Source organism: Camelina sativa, chromosome 16 (genome assembly GCF_000633955.1).
Source record: "Camelina sativa cultivar DH55 chromosome 16, Cs, whole genome shotgun sequence".
Taxonomy (NCBI): Eukaryota; Viridiplantae; Streptophyta; class Magnoliopsida; order Brassicales; family Brassicaceae; genus Camelina; species Camelina sativa.
In genome coordinates, this window is record NC_025700.1 from 26,572,418 (window position 1) to 26,595,603 (window position 23,186).

At 32.1% G+C, this 23,186-nt stretch overlaps 5 protein-coding genes across 8 annotated transcripts; 2 read left to right on the top strand and 3 right to left on the bottom strand.

The window, feature by feature from the left end:
- LOC104752645 (cold-inducible RNA-binding protein-like) lies at positions 195-2,045 on the top strand. 3 transcript variants are annotated; one of them, XM_010474837.1, is made up of 5 exons: positions 195-455; positions 813-881; positions 1,040-1,146; positions 1,387-1,468; positions 1,620-2,045. In XM_010474837.1, exons 1-5 carry the CDS (start codon positions 374-376, stop codon positions 1,793-1,795), a joined length of 516 nt encoding a protein of 171 aa, XP_010473139.1. In that variant the 5' UTR covers positions 195-373; the 3' UTR covers positions 1,796-2,045. The 3 variants fall into 3 exon arrangements, with proteins under 3 accessions (XP_010473139.1, XP_010473140.1, XP_010473141.1); XM_010474838.1 differs by having other exon boundaries at positions 1,644-2,045; XM_010474839.2 differs by having other exon boundaries at positions 1,387-1,982.
- Positions 4,353-5,099, top strand: LOC104754080 (pentatricopeptide repeat-containing protein At3g60960, mitochondrial-like). The gene has a single exon (XM_010476237.1). It carries the CDS (start codon positions 4,353-4,355, stop codon positions 5,097-5,099), a length of 747 nt encoding a protein of 248 aa, XP_010474539.1.
- Positions 9,190-10,728, bottom strand: LOC104752646 (pentatricopeptide repeat-containing protein At1g10270-like). The gene is made up of 2 exons (XM_010474840.2): positions 9,934-10,728; positions 9,190-9,858 (listed from the first exon to the last, which is right to left on the bottom strand). Exons 1-2 carry the CDS (start codon positions 10,343-10,345, stop codon positions 9,350-9,352), a joined length of 921 nt encoding a protein of 306 aa, XP_010473142.1. The 5' UTR covers positions 10,346-10,728; the 3' UTR covers positions 9,190-9,349.
- LOC104752648 (ferredoxin-3, chloroplastic-like) lies at positions 12,081-13,400 on the bottom strand. Its single transcript, XM_010474841.2, has 2 exons — positions 13,305-13,400; positions 12,081-12,772 (listed from the first exon to the last, which is right to left on the bottom strand). The coding sequence occupies exon 2, from the start codon at positions 12,751-12,753 to the stop codon at positions 12,292-12,294; it is 462 nt and encodes a 153-aa protein (XP_010473143.1). The 5' UTR covers positions 12,754-12,772; positions 13,305-13,400; the 3' UTR covers positions 12,081-12,291.
- On the bottom strand, positions 16,792-18,448 carry LOC104752649 (60S ribosomal protein L10a-2). 2 transcript variants are annotated; one of them, XM_010474842.2, is made up of 6 exons: positions 18,359-18,448; positions 18,122-18,160; positions 17,711-17,930; positions 17,436-17,601; positions 17,111-17,316; positions 16,792-17,009 (listed from the first exon to the last, which is right to left on the bottom strand). In XM_010474842.2, the coding sequence occupies exons 2-6, from the start codon at positions 18,124-18,126 to the stop codon at positions 16,956-16,958; spliced, it is 651 nt and encodes a 216-aa protein (XP_010473144.1). In that variant the 5' UTR covers positions 18,127-18,160; positions 18,359-18,448; the 3' UTR covers positions 16,792-16,955. The 2 variants fall into 2 exon arrangements, with proteins under 2 accessions (XP_010473144.1, XP_010473145.1); XM_010474843.2 differs by having other exon boundaries at positions 18,307-18,396.

Sequence of the window (23,186 nt, forward strand, 5' to 3'; positions counted from 1 at the left end):
CTTGATAAAAAAAAAATATATATCCTAAAAGAAAATGGAACCTAATAAATAAACCCAAACATAACGTGTAAAATTATGTTTAAAAAAAAAAAAAAAAAAAAAATTGTTAAATTTCAAATAGTTGAAGAAAATTGCAAAATATATAAATACCACCTCCTTCTCAATATCGTAGTAAAAAATCTAGTAGAATAATAAATCTTTATTCTAAAATTGGTTATAATAATTGGTAAAAATAAAGGACGGAAGAAAGAATGGGGTGAGACAACCCTGAAGAAGAAGAGCGAGAAGAAAGGTTCTTTATCGAGATCAGTCTGATTTCGCCGGCGGTGGGATCGTCGCAACACATCCACTCGTTTCACCCTAAACCCTAAAAATGCTCAATCATTTCCTCAATCGTTGCTCCACTCCTTCTCTCCTCTTCTCCAGAACCTTCTCTTCTACGCTTTTCGTCAAAGGTCACACTCTCTTCCCTCTTGTAATAATATCATCTTCGATTGGCTTTATCTTAATCCTTTAATCCATCTATCACGAATCCAAATTTCCCATTTCCTGATTTCTGATTCCTTGATCCCCGGAACTGGGTTTGTGAAAGGTTGTGTGTGGTTTTGACTTTTGATTGATTCTGAATCTTAGGATTAAGAAAATAACAACAAGAGGGGTATGTGTGAATTTTCTGCTTTAAATGTCACAGTGTTTTATCAATGAGGTTTCTCTTAAAAGTGATGTAAAAGCATCGTTTTTGTTACGATCTTTGTCTCAATGATTTCTTGTGTTACAGTCGCTTAACTTGAAGGGCTTTTTTGTTGTTGCAGGCGTATCTTTCTCAAGCACAGAAGAAACATTAGCTCAAGCATTTTCTCAATATGGTCAAGTTCTCAGAGGTCTGTGTCTCTAATCCCCCCAGGCCCCCACAGCAATTAGTTCTCTACAGCTTCACTTACATTATCATTTTGTTAGTTTAGGAGGATAGTTAGAGTTTACACTTGTATATTAGGTTGTTTCTGTGTAACAAAACTTCACCTTTTTGGTTGCTCTTCAGTGGATATTATGATGGACAAATTCAAACGCAGACCAAAAGGGATTGCTTATGTCACATTCTCTTCTACTGAAGAAGCCGAGAAAGCTTTATTAGAACTCAATGGCCGGGTATATAAACTCCCCTTCTCTCCCTTTCAGAAATTTCTATATCTTATCTCTCAGATCATTCTAAGAAGCTTCGTCCGTTAATCTATTTTTATCTAAACTCTTTTCCCAATAATTTCTTGTGATGGAGCATTAGAATAAGATATGTTTGCTAAAGGAAATATTTTTGCTTGAAATAACCTGATCACACTGAACTGGTTATGTAGCGTAAATCTCATAAAGTTTTGATTGTATGGATAACAGTTGGTAGACGGACGGGTCGTGATCCTCGATACAGCTAAAGTTGCAAAACATAATCAACCAGACAGCAAGCCGAAGCAAACAGGTGGTGACAGTTGATACTTCTCTTTTGTCTTCTGCAACTTGTTAGATTACATTTTTTCAGACAAAACAACACTTCAAACCAGTTGAGGTTATTCGGAAATAGGATGTTTGTTAGTTTTTTTTTTTTTTGGTAAAAGTGTTTGTACTCACAGAAGTTATTATGACAAGAAAAAAAGTTGGGAGCTTGTGGATGCATTATCCCAAATTCGAGGATTTGTGTTCGAACCTAGGCATCACGGACCGGTATATTGAATTGCTAAGTGTCTTCTCGAGTCTCGACTTTGTTTACCTCAGTGGAAGGAGTTTGGGGCAGCCAAGGTTAGTCTAGAACGTTTGGCGAGAAGATCTGTAACTTTTTACTGTTTTGTGTGGCAGAGAGAGACTCTTTACTTAGCACGAGTCTTCGACTGCAAGTCACGTAACCTTAAGAGTCTTGAGTCTTGTAGCCGATTATGCTTCTTCTTCTTTGTCTCCACATAATGACCCATCCTTCTCTTTACAAGTTTATTTGTGTCTATGGTATCTTCATCTTATTACAGAACTAAAGCACCAATGAAGATCCTATGTGAAATTCGGCGTATAGACATCTGCTGAGATAGTTCGATTATAATTTTTATATACAACATTATGAAGCACACAACTTGTCTCTGAACTTTTGATAAAATTGGAATGATACCACTCAAAATTTTGTTTAACATTTGCCTACCAAATACCCAAATTTCTAAGGTATCAGACAGACCAAGTTGCCACTCTGTCTACATCATAGGATCCAAAATTGTCTAACAAAATACCCAGATTTCTAACATTTGGCTACTTTCTATATTAGTACTTATCTATCTCTTAAAGCAAAGAAATGGAAGCTGGGTAGAATATGCAATAAGCATAACATTTGTAGTGAACGAGCATATCATGTATTTGAGCTGAATACGGGTTTTCAAGTGTGTGATTCCCGTTTTAAAACTTGACCTAGTAACACAATACATTTACATTAGTCAACTCAACTTAATGTAAGAAAGTTTCATACATTAAACCAACATATGAGTTACATGTTGAAGCAAAAATTAAATCTGATCTTGTTTCCTGTCCTATAAATTCAAAGTATTTTCATGTATCCAAAATCATCCCAAGAATGAAGAATCTATATCGTAAAGATAGTCAACAAAGAAAGGCAAAAACAAGAAAGATGGGAAGCAAAGTTATTGTCTCAATTTTATTAAGTTAACAAAATCTGCCTACTTAATTGTAAACTCAAACCGACATATAATTTCGTTTAATTGTAATATCTAAACTCTAACCATTTCATTTGTAACCTCAAATCCGACATATAATTTCGTTTTAATTTTAAAATCTAAACTATAATCAACTTATTTGTAAACCCAAACCGACATATAATTTCGTTTTAATTGAAAAATCTAAACTCTAACCATTTCATTTGTAAACCCAAACAGATACATAATTTTGTTCTAATTGTAAAATCTAAACAAACCCAATATTTAACTCTCCGTAATTAAAAGTATACAAAATTTGTTTGTTTCTTTAATTAATTTTGATTTATTTTTTAAATAAAATAATGTATAGAAGATTCTCATTGGTTGGAAATGAGGAGGTGAACAAAAAGATCACCCTAGGGGTAGACCTAAGTATTGTTTATCATAAATATATGATAGATCAAAAAGTTAAAATTATAAACACTCTAATTTGATTTATTATAGCACAAATCAATCATATGTCACTATAATATGAAAAAAAAATTCAAGAAATATGATTTCTTGCTAGAGGACGGGTTGAAATTTCAAGAAATATGATTTCTCAGATTAAATTAAAGTTTGGAATAATGTTGTTTGATAGCTTTTCTTGGTCAAGATGATTTTGACAAACATAAGTTACATATTTGGTCCTAAAACTAATATGCGATATACTATGGGTTAAGTCAGAGAATTAACAATCAAAATAAAATATATAATTTTAAATACTAAACAAATCAAATAAAATTAACAAACAATTTTTTTTTATCACACAACTTAACCCGTGTATACCGCGGATCAAAATATAAATATACTAAAAGATCTTACAAAATATATGTTATTTTCGTAAGTCATATTCAGCATATGATTTCATGACATAGTGTTCCAACAAAAAAACTTTAAAACAAATAAACAATCACATATTAATGTTTTGAATAAAAATTACAAACTAAACAAAAACAATGTCAACATGTGTTGTAGTACGAGTCATATTCTAGTTCTTATTTATAAACACAACCGATATATAACCTCGTTTAACTATAAAATCTAAACCAAAATAATATTTAACTTTCTTTAATTAAAAGTATACATAATTTGTTTTCTAAATTTCTTAATTTAATTTTAAATTAATTATTAAATAAAATATTATATAGAAGATTATTGATTGAAAAAAGGAGGTGAATAACCTAAGAAATCAGGTAAGTTGGTTAATATGACTTTTGGTTATTAATATAAATGGATTAGATTAAAAAAAAAAATCAAAATTCATTTGGACGATGGTAAAATAAATGCTTCTTCTATTCGTCGTCGTCTCATTTATTATATTATATATAGTCTTGGAGAACACTCTAAAATAATTGGGAATATATTTTGCTTCTCTTCTTTCCTTATATTATTATTTAGTGTATTCATTCATTCTCTCTCATATTCGGAATTCGGAAATATCACTTGCTGTCAGCAATTTTCCACTATTGTATGGAATAAAAAAAAAAAAAAAAGGGTTTCCACTGACTAGAGTAGGGCATCTCTAAAATAATTTTTTGTTCTTGTCTATTATCCTCCGGCGCTGCCATGTCCCTCCACCGCATTATCCTCGGCGGCAGCAAAAATCTCTCTCTAAGGAAGGCCTTGTATTCCCCGATGCGTAACTTATCCAGTTTCCCTCTCGGAAGAAAACCATCCTCACTCCCCTGGAAGGCGCTCACCACTAAGAAAGTTGATCAAAACTCCACTGCTACTTACTGCGAGGACGACCGTCCGATTTCTCTTCGCTTCAGAGTTAGCTCAATGATCGAGCTCTGTCAATTGGACAAGGCGGCTCAGATGTCGAGCCTGGCCGCCTCGGATGAGTATGTCGACCTCCCCTACACGGTGCCAATGATATGCAACAAAATCATCGGCGCCATGTACGACGCCAAACGCTACGACGATGCCATCGCTCTGTTTCATTACTTCTTCAACAAGTCTGACCTGATCCCCGACATCTTCACCTATAACCTCATCATCAAAATCCACTGCGATGAAAACAATGTAGACGACGCGTTCGAGCTATACCGTTACGCTAAAACACTTGCTGTACCAGATATCGACACACACATGGCTTTGGTCAAAGGTCTTCTAATGGCCGGGAGAATTGTAGACGCTCTGGGTTTTGTAAAAACGCAAAAGCTTTGGGATTCGGAGGTTTACAGCTATCTAGTCCGCGGGTTCTTGGATCTGGGAAACCACGAAAAGGCTTATGAATTATTCCATGAATTTGACCACCACATCATGCTTCATCACAGTGAAGATCACAACATAAGGAGAGCGGCCGTGGAAGCCACATTTGTTGAGTACTGGTTTAAACAAGGCAAGGACGAAAAGCTATGGAGATTTACAGCTCTATAACCAACAAAAAAGATGAATTGCTGCTACTGTATATTAACACTGGGAATGCCCTTTTAAAGATTTTGTTTGGGAACGGCAAGAAAAGAGAGGCTTGGGAATTGTTTGAAAGGATGATAACCAATTCCAAGACCTTTGATAGAGAGACCTTTAAGATAATGGTGAAGGAGTGCTTCGAGCTCAAGGAATTCGAGATAGCCGTCCAGACTTTTAAGAGGCCTGAGTTGAGAAGGTCATCTCATTGTTACCGTGAAATCATTTCGAGGTTTTGTGCGCTCGGGATGATGTCTGAAGCACATGCTTTGTTTGAGGAAGTTTGGTCTGACGAATTTTTGTGCCCTGATGTTCCTACGTTTAGATCGATGATCAATGGATATGCTAAACTTGGAAAAGTGGATGATGCAATAGAGATGTTGAAAAAGATGGTACATGCAACTCTACTCAATGTTGCTGTTACTGAGGCCCAATAGCTTTAATTAATTAATCCAACTTTTGATTAGTAGTTTCCGGTTTTTATCTCTTTTCTTCATTGGTAAAGAAATTCAAGGATATATATATATATATATATATATAACCCAGCACAAGAAGGGGAAGAAGAAGTAAGGCCAAGATTCATAAATCTACAAGACATTCTCTATTGGTTGCCTTTTGCTTCTCGGTCTCAGTCCTAAACTCTTTTGCTAGTCTTTTTTTTTTTTTTTGCTAAGCGACTCTTTTGCTAGTCTTACTCTTGTCTTTTTTACTATCTTTAGTTTCCGCCTTAATGAAATGTAATGAGAAACTAGTCTCAGCGGATTTGGTCTACAACTTGAATTCACCATCTCTCTCTATGTGTGTGTTAGTTACTGGGATTACAAGATGGCTATATACTTAAAATTTTGAACACGTACAGGATTTTTAGAGAAGTAAATGATAAATCTTAGATAAAAAACGAATTTTAAGTACTTCTTCGTTGACTTTTTTGCAAGGTTTATGAGGTATAAAGAAATTCAAATTGCAACATAAGCAAAAACAAGTGGGTTATATATACTAGAATTTGTATTCTAGCACGCACGAGATTTTAATTTAAATTTTTTTCTATCAATATAAATTCTTGAGCTCAAATATAATTATTCAAACTTTTGAGTATAAATCTATAAAACACTAAAATTACTTTACTAAGTGATATACAACATATAGATTCATAGAATGGTTCATTCCATATTCATATACCATGAAAACATATTTTTAAAAGTTTTACCATCGAACATCGATCATTTGCCTAATTATAGAGATCATTTAAAAATATCGATATCCCACATTAAATACAAATATACAAAGTTTCATGAACATTTTTAGTGCTATGTCACTACAACGGAATTGTCCAAGTGCATCACCTGCCATAATATAATTTTCAATCAAGTCAAGAATGCTTAGATGGTGAAACGGTTAACCCGACAATGAATATCCGTTCACTAATCCAAATTACATATTTTTCTAAAACCTCATATGTTATTATCAAATGTTAATTTTGTGATGCAACCACAGTTTTATCTTCTCAAAAAAACATTATGTACTTTAATACTTTAAATATGTTTCTGCCAATATTTTGGATTAAAAGCATTTGATAAAATCGATGAAATCTCTAGCTCGTTTTATATTTTACCTTTTTATCATGTTATAGAATTGTAACTTTAGTTGATAATATGTCTTATGTATATGGTACACCAATTATAGCTTTTTTATCAATAAATGAATATTTAAAATAGTAATTTTTAATACAAAATAATATATATAGCATTGCTTAGGTGGATGTTGATGTGGAGAAAAGTTAAATTTTTATATATACACTAGATTTCAACCCGCGGTAAACCACAAGCATATATTATTATTTATATTTTATGTTGTATTTATTTGTTAAATATTAGATGTTTTGTAAATAGAGCAATAACTAAATTTTCCAGCCATTTGTTCGGCTAAATATTTATATTAGTTTTTAATACACTTCATGATCATTTGTTTGTTATGTTTAGTTTGTTTTGTTTAGTGTCTAAGATTCTATTTTGATTTTTAATTATTATAACAAAAATAAGGGATCTAAATACATAATAAGTAATTTATACGATGTGATTAAGTCATATTTTTCCTAATGATTTAATTAGTTTACACAATCTTAAATAAATCAACTTGATTTTATATGCCAAATATTCTAATATTATTAGTGTTGACAAATAATAAAATCAGGATTTTAATGTTAGCACAAATTTAATGATAATAGAAATTCCAACATGTCCTCTTTTTAACCTATCTACTATATAACCACATTATGTAGTATTTAAAACATTTTTTAATTTTACATATTCGTAGTATTTTAAAATTTGATTAAGTTTATATATATTAATTAAAATATTTAAATAAATGCGAATCGAAGTTCTTCTTACATTATGAATTAAAGTTTATGTTTCCATATTAATTGCTATAATTTTTTAGTTGGAATGGAATGCAAACTATTTAGGAAACAAAATCTAAAGTAATGTTATTTTTGAAAAAAAATTAGGGATTAATTTTGTAAATAAGTTTTTAAATAAGTATAACGTCAAGGGTAAAACGATATTTAGGAAAAAATTATTATGTAGAGATATCTTATTTTAAAACATGTTTCCACATTATTTAGGAAGAATTTATAATGTATAGATATCTATGAGATATTTTAGGAGTTTTATGGATTCTGTATTATTTTGTTTTGGAAAATCGGTTGTATCATTGAGAGTTTGAAAGATTATAGTAAACTTATAGATATGTTGTATAATTAATGGCAATAAAATATTAAGTTTTTGGTCGATTTCTTTGATTTTGCTAATTGAGTTTTTTGAATTGTTTAGGGATCAATATAGCAAAATAACAATTTAAATATGTACAAATAAAAGGGTAAACACACAAAATGTACTTCAAAAATGTATATATATATATATATATCTATTTTTTTATATTTAAATAAAATAAACTACAAATAAGATCTAATGAAGGTGAAAGGAAAATTATAAATTTTTTATATATGTTAGTTTAAATTAGGTAGAGATATTTTAGAAAATTTGAAAGAAAAAAATGCATATGGATAATCAGCTGGCAAGTATCCGATTTATACCCAAACTCAACGAAATATCCAATTTTATTTTTTTTCAAATTGACTCGACCCAAATTCCATTTTGTACTTCATATGGATAATCAATCAAACACAGAATAATGATGATTTAGATGGTCAAAACTAGAAATCTAAATCAGTAGATTAGTTTAAAAAAAAAAAGATTACAGAAAAATCTGAACCTTTTATCATATTCAAATTAGTGATATATATATATATATATATATCCAAAATTGGTTTCTTTTTTTCGGATATAGGATAAAGGTGATGACCATAGGTAAACAAAGACTTGACCATGATTCACTACATGTACACGTAAAAACAAACATAAATTCAAAGGGCAACAAACAATCTAGGCCTAAAATAAAAATGTATTGAATCAATCAACCAAGAAACAAGTGTTGATTGTTTGAGAGTGTTTTAGATCCGAGCTTGCTTCCTTATCAGCCGAGCTCTCTCACCTCTCAGCAATCCCCAAACATTAAAACAACACAATGAAAGAGATAGAAACAGTTATTGATGATTAAATCCGCCGGAGAACGAAGTCACCGGCGAGTGCAAGAGAATGAAACCGCTATAAAGTTTAGCTGCAGGAAAACTGTAACCAAGGAAATTCCTTGGTAAAAGCACCAGAGAATCGAAAAGCGGGAAGAGGAGAACAAACGTAGAATTGTAGGAGAATCACAACACTCTATCATCCATCAACGAAAATAAAAAGAAAAAATTCTGATTTGGGAAAATTTTCTTTAACGGCGTATGAAACAATGAAGGAGAAGGGTTTCGAGAATTAATATTAATTTTCTTTTATAGGATTTTAGAAAAAATTAATAATTTGAAGGAAAGACTCTTTATATATTATAGGTTTTCAAGTGAGGGTAAAATTGAATTTTAAATATAATAAAACCTAAATACAACAAAACTTTTTTAAAAAAAAATAATAATAATAAAAAAACCATAGATGGACAAATTTTTTTAAAAAAAACATCATTTTAAATCCAAATATAAAATAAATAAAAGGAAAAGATAATAACAGCCCAATACACCCACGTTGTTTTTAAGAACTCGGTAAAATTAATTGATGGCCAAAAATTACAAAGAAAGTATGATGCCTAAAGCATTTGCTTCACCAGATTCAGATCTGGAGCGGCTCAAGTGAGAGCTGAGCGACATGGCCCAGAAAATGATCAATCATCTGGTTTGAGATTCGGACAACATCCTCTACTCTCCCTGCCTTAATATACGCATCCATCAATGTAGTATATGAGGAAACGTCAGGATTTATGGTGTTTAGCGACCGCATTTCGGCAAAGAAACGCTCTGCCTCATACAGCAAGCCTACCTCGCAAAACCTAGCGATGATGTTTTGATAGAGTTTCTCCTGTTGTTGGCACTGTCGCTTCATCTTGTGAGGCCGGACCCTCTTGAAAGTGTGGATGGCCGCGTAAAACCGACCCATCTTGAAGCACTCATTCACCATTAGATTTAGTGTATCTGTATCACAGCGGAAAATCACTTTCTTGCTATCATCATCTAAAAGATGGTCAAACAATTCCCAAGCTTCGGTTTTCTTGCCATAGTCTAACAAAACTTGAAGGAGTGCATGTGTACCAGTCGGTTCCCCGTCTATCACCTTCATAATTCCTAAATTAGAAGAAAATACTTGGAAAAAAGTTTCAATAGTGCGTCGGTAACACTCCATTGCTTCCTCCTCTTTACCTTGCTTGAGCCAGTACTCCATAAATTTCGCAGTATTTCCAAGATTGTAGTAGCCGTCTCTAACCTTTAGTGCCTCGAAGAGTTTATGGGCCTCTTCGAAGTCCCCCAAATCCAAAAATCCACGAATCAAACTGTTAGAAACATCCAAACCCTTTCCGAAAGGCCAAAACCCCTTGCGTATCGGGTACGAATAATTTCTCGTATAGGATGGATACATGGCTTCATCGAACTCTCCGTCTTGAGCCAACCGTTTAATCCCGAGAAGGGTCGTTCTGGCCTGAAATTTGGACGAGTCTTCAAACAAGGCTTTGAGTATGCGATTGAAAGAATACCTTACGGGTATCATCTTGTGCTCGACGAAGAAATAACTGGCCAAATCCAAGGCGTCTCCATACCTCTCGGCTTTGCACATGGCCACCACGATTGCGCCGCATGTCCAGTCCACTGCTTCCTCGTTCTTAAGGTCTTCATCAAATAATTCAGAACGTTTTGTTCTTTCAATCGCCAAGGGAGCAAGGCGTGCTTAGCCGCCGCGTCGAGGTCCAACAAGCGGATCAGGAAATCTACTCTATCTCGTAGAGCGATTGGTTGGCAATCGCAATTGGCCATGTAGGCTTCCCCCGCCAACGTAAATCGGAGGAGAAGCGAGAAACAGAGCGCAAAGAGAGAGTGGAAGCACTGGTGTTGAGGAAGCCGCGGCGGAGGCTGCACAGAATCATTGTCGGGAATTGTCTTTTTACTTAAAAAATTTTGCTTGTCTAAATTAATAATAATAGTACAGCTTCTGACGTCTGAACGCTGAAATAAATGCTTCTTCTATTCGTCGTTGTCTCATTTATTATTATAGTCTTGGAGAACAAACACTCTACAATAATTGGAGATATCTTTTGGCTTCTCTCCTTTCCTTATATTATTGAAATAAATAAAATTATCCCATTTTTTTTTTAAATCTAATATGCTTTAAATGTCAAGATTTTACAACTCTTTTGCATTAATTTTTTAATACATGACTTGTATAAAACAAAAAGAACTCTTACAAAAACATTAACAGTAAAAAAAAACTTGCATAATCGTCTCTTGGATGTTAATGTCTTCTTTTTCACATTTGATTTATTAGGTTTAGCTTATGAAAATTATCTGCAATAGAATCAACGCATTGCCGGGTTCTCTGCTAACTCAGTAATCATAAACCATCCAACCAAAGATTGGATCAAGACGAGCATTTGAATCGACTTGATGGAGGAATCTTTGATAAATATTCCTCGACCTTGGTCATGGAGTTCCCACAAAGTTGAACTCAATGATAAGTCAAGTCCAGGAAAATGTAAGTAAAGATCAAACACGGTGTCAATTCTTTGGAACCATATGAAGGGACACTGGAACAGAGATAATACCAGTGATTTTCTCATAAACTAGAACCATTTTATTAACCGGTTGCGACCCCGTGACAATATATGAACACTAGGAAGACATATCTCGAGTCATTTTCATACAAAAATGCATACCTTAAAACCACACAAATCCGAAACTGTAATAATAACTAAGATCCTAACCAACAGATTCCTCCCACTTAAGATCAAGGTAGATTTATAATTACATATATATAGCATATACTTGGATTAGTTAGCAAAATTATGTGGTGATATGTACATAGAAAATGATAATAGTAGTTGTTTTTGTCTTGTTTTATGTACATATGAGAAATCGATCAATATCGATTTGTTAACAATGATATAGCACTAATTACATCATTAGTTTATTATTGTTCTGTAGACTTTTAGCAGATCAATGTCGGAAACTACAGTCCGAATTAAACGAAACAAACTTGTTACTTAATTTTTACTTAATAAGAGGGTCTGATAATACATTAGCTTAAACATCCTCCTCCACTTAAACACCACCAAAGAAAGAACCCATAACGAGTCTTTGTTTTCATTATATAAACAAAAAAGTGTTTCTCGTCGAACAAAGTCTTTGGAGCTCTCTCGCAATCTCCTGTTACCGATTTAATTGGTCTTTTGATTCGCTTCGACGAGAATGGAGAAGTAATTTTGGGGGAAAGCTATGGCTGATTTGCTCTTTTTTATTATTATTAAAATATATTATTCATTCGTCCTTTGTGTTGCTGTGCTTCAATTAGATGAGTGTATAAATTACTCACCGTCCGTCCACCAAAACAGCACGGTCTACCTTATGATGTATACAACAAGTTCTATTGCCAGAAATATTATTATACTGAGACAATACAACTTAATTAAACGAACCGAATTAAGTTGCAGCTGTAAACACTAAACTCAAGAGTATCGATCACTCAAATAACAATTTTGCATCATCATTACCAAATAAAGAGATCCGAACTTAGAAGAGTTCAGTTTCCTTGTGGGTATGGATAACACAGTCCGACTGTGGGTAAGCCACACAAGTCAAGACATAACCTTTCTCCATGTGGCTATCCTCGAGAAACGAACCATCAGACTGGTCAACTTTGCCCGTCACAATCTGACCGGCACAAGTGGAACAAGCACCGGCTCTGCAAGAGTAAGGCAAGTCAACTCCAGCCTCTTCAGCTGCATCCAAGATGTATTGGTCGTCTTGCACCTCGAACTCATCTTCTTGACCATCAGGTCCTAAGAGCTTGACCTTGTATACAGCTGACATGGTGGCACCTGAGTTGGCTGAGCATTTCAAACCAAAGGATCTCGAAACCTTGTTGGTTGATCCAACTGATAAGTTCTTGTTGGTAGTGAGTTTGTTAGTGGGCTGGCTTCTAAGAACCGCCTTGGTCATGCTAGTTGAAGAAGAGATTCGCACAGTCGCCATTCTTTTTTTTTGTTTTCACCTGCGTTCACAAACAAGTTTTACAGTTCAGGGTTTCTTGCAAACATTAATCAAAACCTTAAATCATCTTTTGTTGAGAATGTGCATCACAAGTTGCAATGGAGACTAGAACCAAAAAACAAATCTGTTCCCAATAGCAAAATATGATGTGAAGATTATACTATATGGAGCGTAATGAGAAGATTCAAGCTTAAAAGCTATATTAAACCTTCACTCGATGCTCCAAAACATGTTTAATTATCATTAAATAGACTATTCAACATAACAAAGACCTACAAAAGAACAACTTGAGATCGATCGAAGACGACTTCATAAAAAACAAAATTGATCAGATATATAAGATTAAAGCTGCAGCATCACAATAAATCCAAGATCAAATCGATCAGATAAAGAAAACGAAAGATACTAGAGTATTTTTTTTTGTTGTCCCCACAACAAGTCAATAAAAGAAAAGTAGTAAGGTCGATCATCAGATCAAAAATTAAACTTTAGAGAACAAACATAAAGTCAACAAATCTGAAAGATAAACTTACCGAGAGAGAGATTGAGAGAGAGAAGGAGGGAGGCGGAGAGTGCGAGAGAGATGGTGTTTGGGTTGGTGGAGGTTTGAGAAAGAAAGAGAGAGAGAGAGGTGAAAGCAAAATATATAAAAAAGGGGAAGGCAAGGCAGTGTGGCTTTTGGAAGGCCGTGACGGCCCAACTTCTGCCACCTGACCTGAAACGGCTCTCTATATTTTTATTTTTATTTTTTTTTCTCCCATTATTCTGCTATTTCATATCAAAAAGAGAATTATGTAAAACATATATTTATCTAAGAAAATCATATAAATTACATTTAATTTTTGATAATTAAGAAAAAAAAATTAATGTTAGTTATAATAAAAACAATTATGATTTGTTTCGTGAAAGGCAGAAAAATTGTATTAAAATTTTTTATATACATTAATCAAACTTATTTTGATAAAGTAATGGAAAACTTTCCTTAATATACTTGATTTAGGTAATTTGAACTCTAATTTTCTTGCATATATATATATATATATATATTTCTTATACTAAAAAATTACAGAGATTTGGTTCATTGTGTTTTTTTAGGTTCCAAATTAAATAATATTTACAGGGAAATCATAATAAATTAATAATACATAAGTATAAAGTTTTTAATTGTTTAAATTAACTTTTTAAAAATAGAATTTTATAACAAATCGGAACATACTATTTTGATATTTGGGTACAATGTTTGTTTGGTATAAATATATTTTTTTTGGACAATTATTTTGGCATTTTGAAAACTAGTAACAACTTACAAAGCTCTAATTATATTAAGCAACGCCTCCTATGAATTTTGTCATAAGAAGTCACCAATTATTTCGTTACATATATAAAAATGAAAATCCAAAAACTTTACAAAGTACATATTAAATAAACACAATTTAACACACACACAAATTCTTGTTCATGTATTGCACAGTCGAAACAATTGATGCCTCCTATGAAGTCACCTACACCCTTACGGTGACGATTCATGAACACTAAAAGGCATACCTCGAGTCATTTTCATACAAATGCATACTTTCAAACCATACAAATCCGTAGAATGAAACTGATAATAATAACTAAAAAACCACTTAAATAACAATTGTCATGATATTAATAACTTTACTTAATATACTTGATTTAGGGAAATTGGACTCTAATTTTCTTGCATATATATATTTTTTATACTAAAAACTAAAAAGATTTGGTCCATTGTGATTTTTAGGTACCAAATTAAATAATATTTACAGGGAAAACATAATAAGTTAATAATACATAAGTATGAAAGTCTTTAATTGGTTAAATTAACTTAAAAAAATACTTTTATAACAAAATGGAACATACTATTTTGAGATTTGGGTACAATGTTTGTTTGGTATATTTTTTTTTTGGACAACTATTTTGACATTTTGAAAACTAGTAACAAACTAACAACTTACAAAGCTCTAATTATATCAAGGGAAATTGGCAAGTAACCAAAAAATAACTATAATTAAATGAGTACCTATCTAACCATCTAAGTATTATATACCTTTATATCAATATGTATTAAAATTTTGTGAAAACTAAAAGTAGTATAAAGAACACTTTCGTTGCGTAATCGCTTTTTGTTGATGGATGAGTGAGACCAAAGGTCAATTTTCACAATCTTACAACGGGTGTCCCTTGACTCACACCATTGGACATATGCAACGCTTAGGACCTACCCTAAACTCCTAGAGTGGTGTTTTCTTTCTTTAGTTTTCTAATCATATTATTTGCTTCTCTTTAAACTATTATATGCCGACACAAACCGACGAAACTTGAATTATTTTGGTGTACAAATCTTCTCGTTTCTCCTATTGTCTAGTAACAAAAAAACCGACTAGTTATTGAACCTTACATTTGATTATTCAACTAAACGACGAAATCAAAACTTTTTTTTTTCGTTTTAATAGAATAAATCAAAATGTTTTACCACCTTTAAATGCATAAAAAGACTTGATTATTCATCTAAAACTCTTTTTGTAATTGGGATCACAAAGCCACATCATTATAATAAACGTATTTTGTGTTACAAAAAAAAAGCTAGTTTTAGGATCGTGCTCTGCACGGTAGAAAACAATAATATGTGACAAACGGACACTAAAAGAAAAATAATTGTTTTGTCAAAAAATTGTTAGTGGAGATTTTGGCACTCGTAAACAATCGAATACCTCTGTTTTTCTTTCATTATTATGTACTGAGCTTTAACTGATAACTCATGAAACTTCATCAGGACTTTTGTATGTTGTACTTGTATACTTTTATAGTCAAATTATGAAGATTTGAAGGTAAATTCATTTGTTATTGATGGTAATAGAGTTTAGTGTATAGATAGATACTATTTTGATTTTGATGCAAATCCCTTCTTTACTCGTCTCAGGTTAACATCTTAGGTTGTCTCCATTGTAATATATGCCTTAGTCGTGTTATTACATAAGAAGAAGTTTGTCAAATGACGAAGTTTGATTATATTGGTTAGATTTGTTATTTCCCTCCTCATTGTTCTTACTTCTTTATAGTTCTAAGGATGCATAACATGGTTCGTTGTCTTTGACTCTGTCTTATTATGGTTTTATGATAGCTTTAGTTTTTGTTGTATCAGGAGCGGGATCAAGTATTCAGGTTCGGCTTCGGGTCTTCGGGATCAGCTCCAACTCCACCAAGGATACTATTCTAGTGTTTCACACGGTAAACTCGGTAATAGTATAAAACAGTAAGGTCCATGCAACTTAGCTGAAACGAGCAAAATGCGTAAAGAAATAGTTGTGCTTGCGTAAATTGATTATATTGTCTGTTCAAAATATCGAAAATATAACGAAGAGAAGTAAATACATAATAGAGAGTGGACCTAGTTGAACGTTGATAATTGGTGGTGGTTCCATCGCTCTCGGCCAGGCCTAGTAGCATCATTTTAAATGGGGAGATTTCGAAATTGACTAGCAAAAATATAACAGTAAGACCCATGCAACTGACGAGAAAGGAGATTTGTTTTGGGTTTAGATCATTTGAACAAATTTAACAGATTGCAAGCCTTGAGCTATCATCTAAACATTGTTTTATAATGTTGATCCTTACCTCTTCAATAAAGATGACACAGTAACTATAGAGCCGATATTATCTTTTGTTGAAGATAATTAAAGAGAAATAAGCTTTCGATTCAAAACCGCAGAACACACCCTTGACCTTGGAGACTAAACCAAAGGAATCACGCAATCGAAAGAAAACTTCAGTACAGACTGTACAGTACTGAACAATTCAAGCAAAAAACCAAAATATAAAACCTCGGCAAGGCTTTTGCTTGCAGTCATTTAGTTGAGCAACCAACTATACATTCAAGAATAAATCAGAACAATTCCTTATCAAACAAATCCTGGAATCAAACCTTGAAGAGTTTGACCTAGATATCTCATAAATTTGTTTGTTATGGAAGGAATTTGTTTCAAACTAATAAAAAACATATTTTAAGGGGAAAAATGATAGTTGAACAGAATATTGCATAATATATTGTCAAACCAAAAACAACTGCTAATATCAATCCAAACCATATCCAAACAAGGCACAGATCTCTGAAACAAAAACACAATGCAAAAATTCTGAGATGGAAGGAGTAGAGAAGAGAGAGCTCAAAAGATTCTTTGTGGTGGTCCCATGGTGCTCTTCAAGTACAAACACCTTACCTGCACCAAGATTCAAATCAATGAGCAGATTAGACAAAAGATTTAGATAGAGATTAGACACAATCATAGCAATTAGACACCATAATAGGATTTAGACATACGTTTTGCCAGTTCTTTTTCAAGAGCGAGACAAGGAAGTTGACGCTCATTTGCACATTCTGGAAAAGCTGCTTCTCTTCCATGGAAAGGTTACCAACAGCAACACCCATACATAGAACTTTCTTCAACTGGAACTTCACAGTAGCTTTGGTCTCATTCACCTTACCTTCCAAAGACTCTTGGTGACTCACTAGAGTTGGGAACTTACCTGTTCATCAATCAAGAACAAAAAAAAGAAGAAGAAAGTTCAAACAAAAGAGCTTGAAAAATGAGACCATTATACTCAAAAGGATTTGATAGTTCAATCGAGTTATAGAAGAAACTTGCCTGCCTTGTTCAGACCAGGACCAAGAAGACGAGGAATCTGCTTAATGACAGACTCAGAAGCCAAGAAAGCATGGTACTTCTTGGCAAGCTTCTTAACAAGCTTCTTGTTCTTGTTGAGCTTCTTCAAAGCCTCAACATCCATGTAGTCAAGTCCCATTTTCTCAGCCTATCATAAACAAACAACATATACTCTTGCCTCAATCTCCGATACAAAACTTGCAGAATCATAACAATCAAACACTATACACAGAAAAAGCAGAGAGATTTGAAATCACCTCTTCAACATGCTGAGCATCTCCAAGCATACAGATCTTCATTTTGGGACGAGGAATGTGAGGGAGCTTAACAGATCCACTGAAACGCTTGTCCTTTTGTGGGTCGTAGTTCTTCAAACCAATCTGAAGCTCCACTGTCTCCACAAAGTTACGCTTCTTCTCATCAGATTTGCCCTTGATAGTAGTAATGGCTTCCCTAACAGCCTCACTCTGAAGCTTACTATATCACAAACAAACCCATTTCACCAAATTAGATTAATGTAATGTACTTTAACGTTCTATTGAACAAGCAACATCAACTTCTATGATCCATTGAGCAAACTACTCTCTAAGCCATCAATCTCAGCAAAATCAGCTAATACTAAACCTATAGCAATAAAAAGGCGCAAAAGGAAAGATTTTCTAAAGTACCTCATCTTGAGTTACTTCTCAGTTCACGAAACTCTGTTCCTGGAAACGATAAAGCAAAACAATAAGAGATCAATTAGAGAGAAACAAAAAATGTTCAATTTTGAGCTAAAAATGTTGAAATGACTTAGTATTCAGATAAAGCCAACAGAAATCGAAAACGTAATAGTGAAAGGTCATGAAATTACAACGAACGAAGAAGACGAAAAGAGAAGTGACGATGTTTCGAGAGAGACGAACCTGTGAATGGTGAAGGAAGCGGAAACCCTAATTATGTTTCAGAGGCGGCTGAAGATTTTATACCAAGGAAGAAGAACAAATGAAAGGAAGAGACTAAAACCCTAGTTGGATTGATTTCGTTTCATGATGGGCCTTTATTACATTGTTGGGCCGAATCGCCTGTGATTTTTACTAATTAAGCCCGTCGCTCAATGTGTTTGCTAAAATCCAAATTGTATATGACGTTTAGACTTAGTATATAAAAAAAAATTAATCAAACATGAACCTAGCTCATTATTTGAATCTCTTATGTGAGATTTTGATTTGGTCAGATCTTTATGCATGAGAAATTTTGATAGACAAAACCATATTTGGATGAAACAATAACACTTTGAAAACTTTTGATGGCCGATAAGTTTAATTTAAAGTTATTCGATGATATAAAGCTAATTAGTGATACTCATGAATTTTTTAAAAAAGATCCATCAGACACAGAAACTTGTATCAAGCCATGGTATAAACCCAAGTAACAACAACATTTTAGAATCATTCCAACAAACGACACACAAAAACAAAGAGATGTTAATCACCTCCTTCGACATGTTTCAAGCATAGGCAGATCTTCATTTTCGGGCAGGAACGTGTGTGAGCTTAACAGATCCACTTAAACGCGTATCTTTCTTCTCCTCAATAATTCTAATGGCTTCTCTAATAAGAGCAAGCTTCTCCTTATGTTTCCTCTCCTTTGGTTTTTCCACGATAGTCATAATGCTTCTCTAACAGCCTCACTCTGAAGCTTCACTGTCCCCTCAACGTTATGTTTCTTCTCCTCAGATTTGTCCCTAGTAGCTGTAGTGGCTTCTCTACAAGCCTCAGTTTGAAGCTTACTACTATAAAACCAACAAATCCATTTCACCAAATTAGATCAAGCGAATAAACAAGAGCTTTAAACTGAACCATGTGATTTAGCAACAACAACTCTCTAAACATATCAATCTTATAGCATGGTAATATATAAACAATAAAACTATAACAATAGAGATCTATATAAATTTTATCTCATATTGAGTTCCTTCTCCTCAGATTTACGCCTGATATTATATATGAGATATGATCATACATACAATTGAGAAATGGTATCCTTCTCCTCAGATTGTATGTACCAACGACCAAACCCATTGGAACTCAGATTTACAGAAATACGACATATGATCCATAGAGCAAGAAGACAACTGTATTAGCAAAATTAGCGAACAGTAAAACTATAGCAATAGAGATCTATACGAATACTGGTAGAGAAGCGTATAAAAGAAAGATTTTTGAAATACCTCATCTTTGAGTTTTATTCTCAGATCACGAATCTCTGATCCTCGAAATTCAAAAAGCTAGCAATAAGACGAAACGAGAGAAGTGATGATGTCGGAGAGAGACTAATCTCTAAGGTGAAGAAAGGGAAAGCCCTAATCTAGGTTAAGTGTATATTCATTTTAAAAGTAAATATTACTAGTTTTTTTACCGGATATGCCGTCGAACTAAATTATAAATTATTATATTTTGAATAATAATTTTTAATTTATTTAGTTTTCAAATTAGCAATTAATTAACTTTTGTCTAATTAATTTATAATTTTGTTTAGAATGTTTTTCTTGTTCATAGGTTTTATACAGTTTATAACCTAATTACATAAAATTTGTTATTAGATAAAATATAAAATTTTAGATTTGTTTTGTTTTCTAGAATTAAATAGAGGTATATGTCTATATGGTATGTTAGAGTATATTTTTACGTATATACAAGTTTTTTTGTTAGAGTATTAAGTATGTATAAAATTTTGTAGTTCATATACTAAATAATTTATAAGTTAGTTTTTAAACTATGATTACAAATCTACCGTATATGAAATAAACTAATAGTTTTAGTGTTGGTTCTATAGTCCAAACCCTCCATGCTAAGTGAATCATGTAACATGTTCAAATATTTTTAATCTGCAAAAGATCATCATACGAAACCCGTGAAAGTAAAAGTAGTATGTGAGGCTAAAAATTACCTTTTTATCAAATCAATTTTTCAAAATTTTTATCAAGTAAAATATAACTTTTACAACTAAATATTTTATTAAAATCTATTTATTATTTGATACATGAGAGATGAAATAAAATAACGAAAATACTCATTGGTATTTTCATGATTTTGGTACTTTATATTTAATAATTATATTTATATAACCTGATATTTTTAGATTTTCACCAATATATCACATTAATATATATATAAATTATACAATAGTTGCTGATCCGTTTTTCTTTGGCGAGATAGACACGACATAACTCCACTTTCAAGAGGCTTTGGGATGTCAAAATCACTTAAATGCCACATCTTTTGTGTTTGCATCTTAGGTTTCCTGATAATAAAATCACAAACACACAAAAAAAAAATCATAAACACAAAAAAGTTTAATAATTGTTAGAAATAAATCTATTTTGAAATCGAGCACTTTAACACAACAACATTGTCAATCAATAATCAACATGCGAAGAATAACAAAATCTATAAAAAAAATATGCCTTGAAGATCTAAAATAGAGAAAGAAGCATAAAAACAAAATTTTCAGTGTTATCGTTCTACTATAATGTGTTTTTCCTTTTTACTAATGGCAAGATATATATATATATATAACCGATCAAAAGGATTAGGAGGATTAGTTTTAAATTCATGAGCAAGCAATATCTTTTATATTTTCTTATCATTACCTTGAATAAGATATCAAATTGAATGTTAAATATGTTTGTTACCTTTTAAAATCATAATGTTTTTTTGAATGATTGTTAAATTCAAAATTTATGTAGAACAATTACACTGAAATTAATGGCATTTGCTCCTATAATAGTTTACCAAATTTATCTAAAACACTTAGTTTCTATAAAAAAATCGAATATAGGTAGATTTAATTTGTTTTTCAGATTAACTAGTTATTGTCAATGGCATGCTTGTAAATAGGTTACAACTCTAGGACTTATTTGCTAAATGTCTCCAAAAATGTATATATATATATATATATTAATTAAAGTGCTATGATTATGATATAAAAAGATTTTTTTAATGATATTCATTTGATGATTTTTTGATATAAAAACTATTTGAAAATGATTGATTTACAATAACATAAAATAAGGCGGGTGTCATGAATAAGTCACTACATTTTAATCCGCAGTACATGTTATTTGTGAGTAAATTAATTTTTAAGTTGTATTTATTTGTTAATTTTTTTTGTGTGTTTAAGATTTTATAAGTGTATTTTAGTTATTAATTTTATGATTTAATATGTGGTATATCCCGAAATTTTTTGATTTTTGACATAATATTAATTTAATTAACTTAATTAGATATGTATTTTACTCTACTATGGATGATGTTAACAAAAAGTCGTTAAAAGAGACAACAATACCAAAAACCACAACCGAATATCACCGAATAACAAAACTTAACTATGTTTGAAAAACTCATTGAATAAAAGAGATTTTTATAATTAAGCATGCATTGATACATCCATCCCATATGTCTTCAATTCTTTCTATAATTTTATTCTCAACTAAAATTGTGTTGGATTTCTTAGAGAAAAAAATAAACATTGAACACTTATTTTAGTTGCAAGACAATACCAACTTCTTTTTAGTGTCAAACTTGTTGTAGAATGCTTTAACAAAAACAAAAAAAAACGTGTTGTAGAATGTCCAAGGTCTTTTACTTTACCTGTGTTATATTCAAATCCCACAAATATGGGTTTTTTTGTTTAAATCCGTTAATATTTTTTTTAATGAATTAGTCCATTCCAAGTTGAACTAATCTTCGGCAAAGTAACCATAGAATCCAGATTATAAAACATTATTTATAAGCTAATATTATGAAACGAAAATATGAACTTAAATGGACAAAAGATCCGTCGTTCTGAATTATGACAAAACGTGATCATATAGGAGAAAAAGGACAAGAAATACACTTGTTGTGAGACTTATATGAAGGAAAAAAACTCAAAAATCTTTTGCGTTTAGAGTTTATAATTAGGTTGTTATTAAAAAGCAACGACTTTCTTTTACTGCAATATAATTACAACTTTTTCCCCTTTATTAATCTATAGAATCCTATTAATCATATATGCATAGTTTTTATTTTATTTTTGGTTTAAATATACGCATAGTTGATTATGTTACACTAATACACAATCATATCCTAAATTTCCCAAACAAACTTTATTTACATTTTTTTTACCTCTCTCGGAGATTCTGAGATTGAGGAGGAACTTCCTCATTATTTTCCGTTCTTCCATCATCAAAGTTCTGAGAGTAGCTCCTCTGATCATATCGGAACATGCTTCCGTCACGCGTTGAACGCTTTCTACTTTCACTTTTTGGCTTTCCACACAAATTCCCCATATTTTTGAAGATCTTTAATTGCAAAGTTTGTTCGAATGGAATTTTTTCTTCACGATATAAAACCTTTTTCTATTTGTTAAATTTTGTTCGATGTTTGAGAGATTTTGGTCCTTGTTAAACTATTTTCTGAATTAATTTTTAGGATAATACAACTACTTTGTTGTTAAAGGAGAGAAGCACCTACGTTTTACTGATTATCGTGATATCTTTATATAATGGGAGTCTGGGAGAAGATGATCATCTCTATTTAATGATTTTGCATGTGCTCATTAATAACGATTGAATATTAGTATAAGATCTTCCTCTGTGTGCTCATTAATAAATATTAGATGCATTGGATCGTCATGACATAATTACACCGTGTAAAGGATATCATGATCTTATACTAATATTCAATCGTTTGCCAGGTTTTGGCACGT